We start from the raw sequence: 3,634 nt of genomic DNA on the forward strand, positions 1-3,634 counted from the left end.
AAGATTATCAAACTTTCTATTTGAAACCGTTAAAAGAATGTATACTTACAAACTTCGTATTATCATTACTCAAATTTGCTTGAGCAAAACTTTTCCAGTTTCACTCAAGAAATGAATACAAACAATTTGACAAAGAAAAAAACTACTCGAATGAAGTGTTGAATGAAGACACATAATTGCTAATAAACTCTTTTTTCTTCACTTTCAGCCTTTGCCGTGTTCCTACATTCAAAATTTTAGCATTTTGGAAGATCCTTTGGAGGGGGCAAAAGTGACTCATTAGGACCTTTGCCATTATCTACGAGGAACGCCATCTTCAATCCCCACGTCGTGTGAATCTCTAAATGGCAATGCATAAACCAAACTCCTGAAATTTCATAAGATGCTTCGTGAATTTAAGTTATATACACTGACAGTATAAAAAAAAGTTGTACTATTGATGCAATTTAACTAAATGTAACATGTAGTTACTTTCATTTTTTCTATAGTATATACCTGGATTGTCAGCACGGAATCTTATAGCTACCCATCCTCCTGAAGGCACTCCAATTGTATTCCTCTCAACAGGATCAACAAGATTAAAATTGTTAGGATCTGTTTTTGGATTAAAATTTCCTATCCCTTTACCAACGGCGAAGAAATTGAACCCGTGCAAATGGATTGGATGATTTTCAGGGGATATAATTCCAGTATCCTGCAAAACTAGTTGAACTGTCGCGTTATAAGGCAATCGATAAACCTTAGTCCCACTCATCGTAGCCAAATTTGTTGGTGGTGTCCCCGTATAGTTGAATTTAAAAGGCGGATTTTGAGGAAAATCAGTCGTGTAAACTCCTTTGATGCCAAAGAAATGTGCTTGTAAAATAGCTACTGTTGGCATGACAAACGTAACATTGTTTATACTAGCAACAACTCTGCTTCCATTCCCCTGTTTACAACTAGAACAGGGGTTAACTCCTAACCCCACGGTGAAAAACAACGAATGATCGACCTTTTTTGGTACTTTAGCAGGGTATTTTTTCGAGTTAAGGCTTCGAAGAGAGTCAATAAAATTGTTAGCTACAGGGGTGGCGTTTTTAGGCGGAGTGTTAGTCAGGGTAGTAGTAGAACTAGCTAGAGTGCCCGAATAATGTAACGTGGCTGTTGCAGTCACGTTATCGACTGCAATAGGTGCGTCCATGAAGGGAGATGCAGCAACCATGTATTTCCCTGAACCTTTATCAGCTGTGACAATTACATTTGTGGTTTGGCCTGGTGCAATTATAATTGTGTCTGTTTTAAAGGGTTTAACATAGGTAGCGTCTACTTCGACCACAGTCATTTTATGACCTGCAATTTTGAAGAAGAGTTCTTCATTGAGTGCAGCGTTGATTACTCGTAACATATAGGATTTTCCGGGATCAACACTCAATGTGTATCCACCTGCATATTCAAAAATCAAAAGTTACTATATCACGTGAGCACCTAAAGGGTCTTTCAAGGTGTCTAAAACCACTTAGCTACAACACATTTTTTCTATCAAGGGTGTCCAGAATATTTTATTTAATCACTTCATGTATCATTTTACTTAATTGGACACCCTGACTATAACATAGCTACGCCCCTTGGTCAGTGTATAGACTAGTTATATGTATTACCTTGGGATGAACAATGTGAAATGGCTCCAGGATGACCATTAATTGTGTGAGCATCAGAAACATTAGGGGCTAATCCTGACTTAATGGCTTGATTAATCACAGCTTCAGTATCAGATTTCCACCACTCAGCTGCATTAAACCATTAAAATAATTAATTTAATCTCATTTTTGTAACAAAGTGTTCATGTGGAGTAATTTATGTTTTTACCTAGAACAACAACAGCTTCATGGTCAGGTTTTGGAAATGGATATGGCACACCAAGTTTAGGCAAAATGACCATGGCACCATGCATAGTGGCCCTTAGCCATAGAATATGAGCATGCCAAAAGAGTGTACCCCTTTGACCAGTGATGGTAAAGTTGTACACATAATTTTGACCTGGCTGAATTGGACATTGTGTGATATATGCTGGTCCATCTGACCAACCTGTTCTAAGTTGTCTCACACCATGCCTATCACACACCAAATCATGAAAACATTGTGTAAAAAGAATGAACCAATTAATGTATCAGAAATATTTATACAATCACGTCACTTATGGGTTCAATTGAATCTCCCTTGACATACTGAAAAATTCTAGTGCAATAATAAAGGTGGTTCAAAAATTACTTTAGATCGATCACATGCTCAAATCATAGATGTGACATTATTGTCATCGCGGTAAATATATGCAATAAACATTACTTGGTGATAAAAATTGTGACTAGCATTGCTATAATTGATTAAACTCTAGTATTTATGTAAGAATATGTGTATATAATTACATACCAATGGATAGAGACATTATATTTGACATGGTTAACAACATTGACGAGCACATTGTCACCTTCCCTAGCATAGATTGTTGGTCCTGGGAATTTGCCATTAACAGTGGCAATGGGCTTGCTAGAGCACAGCCGAGTCGTAGTCTTCATCATCACCTGTGTTAAACCAACCATCTTATCGTATATTAGTTACTATAACAAGTTAAATTATACTGATAACGTTTTTTTTTTAATAATACTTACATTAAAGTTGTAACGTCGAATCCGGCATTCAACGAAAGCTGGAAAGAGGCATGCAAACAAGAACAAAATACGAAGCCAAGATTCCATTTTTCTTTTGTTTTGTCTCTTTTTAACTAATATTAAGAAATATTGGTTTTTCTTTTCAGTTGTGAATTGTGATAGATGTTTTTTTAGGCTTGTTGTATATATAGGTGAAAAGGTCCTTTAAAATTTAATTAAAATTTGCTGCTGAGTCGTTTTTCTTTAGTTGGTGATGACATGGATATTGGGGTCCCTCTCTAAGGTAATAATCATAATAACAAACTTTCATTCAAATTCAATAAAAGTAAAAAATGTAGCAACAAACTTTCATTAGGTACGTAATTCTTCCCCCAATTATTTCTTGCATGTTACATAAAGTACAAACTCTGTGGACCACTATATGATTTTGCAAGTTAAGCTATTTTCCTGTGAGGGAGTGGAAGGCGGGTGTGGTAGGTATTCTTTCATTTTTAATTAGTACATTTTGAATGAAAGCATGTTTTATCTTAACTTTCATTGGTGACAAGCACGGGGTCTGGGTTGATCGATACGTCGAACGGAAAATTTTAAAATGTTACTTCTTGACTGATGTAGAAGGCTTATATTTGTTAGCGTATCCACCACATAATTTACATTATCAGACAGGCTGACTTTAATGTCTATAGTCAGAAGCTCTTATAACAAGTGGAGTATGTAGTTTTAAGTATGGAGTCGTTTTTAACTGGGAATGTTTTTACTCCTAAACTGACTGAACATGCATAAATCCAAGTTACTCAAACAAGAAGTGAGAAATCAAAAGTTAAAGGTGTGAGAAAATTAATTAATTCATTCATTTTTTCGATTTGATTATATAATATCTAATGACTGTCAAAATCCATATGATTCTTGTGTTTCTTCATGTCCCCACATGCAACAAAATTAGTTAAGCTCTTCAATTAACTTCCACTAACTTTTAATGTCGCTGTCAA

The 3,634-nt window shown here is 35.5% G+C and overlaps 1 protein-coding gene across 1 annotated transcript; it reads right to left on the reverse strand.

Moving 5' to 3' along the window:
• On the reverse strand, positions 1 to 2,740 carry LOC125864340 (laccase-4-like). The gene is made up of 6 exons (XM_049544300.1): positions 2,646 to 2,740; positions 2,407 to 2,558; positions 1,846 to 2,090; positions 1,638 to 1,766; positions 496 to 1,422; positions 1 to 367 (listed from the first exon to the last, which is right to left on the reverse strand). Exons 1-6 carry the CDS (start codon positions 2,730 to 2,732, stop codon positions 237 to 239), a joined length of 1,671 nt encoding a protein of 556 aa, XP_049400257.1. The 5' UTR covers positions 2,733 to 2,740; the 3' UTR covers positions 1 to 236.
• Positions 2,741 to 3,634: the final 894 nt, after the last annotated feature.

Source organism: Solanum stenotomum, chromosome 5 (assembly GCF_019186545.1).
Source record: "Solanum stenotomum isolate F172 chromosome 5, ASM1918654v1, whole genome shotgun sequence".
Classification (NCBI taxonomy): Eukaryota; Viridiplantae; Streptophyta; class Magnoliopsida; order Solanales; family Solanaceae; genus Solanum; species Solanum stenotomum.

Coding starts and splice junctions, on each gene's coding strand:
- LOC125864340 (XM_049544300.1), bottom strand. CDS start 2,732: ATGGAATCTTGGCTTCGTATTTTGTTCTTGTTTGCATGCCTCTTTCCA. Junction 1,767..1,845: donor TGAAGCTGTTGTTGTTCTAG/GTAAAAACATAA, acceptor GGTTTAATGCAG/CTGAGTGGTGGAAATCTGAT. Junction 1,423..1,637: donor TTCACATTGTTCATCCCAAG/GTAATACATATA, acceptor TTGAATATGCAG/GTGGATACACATTGAGTGTT.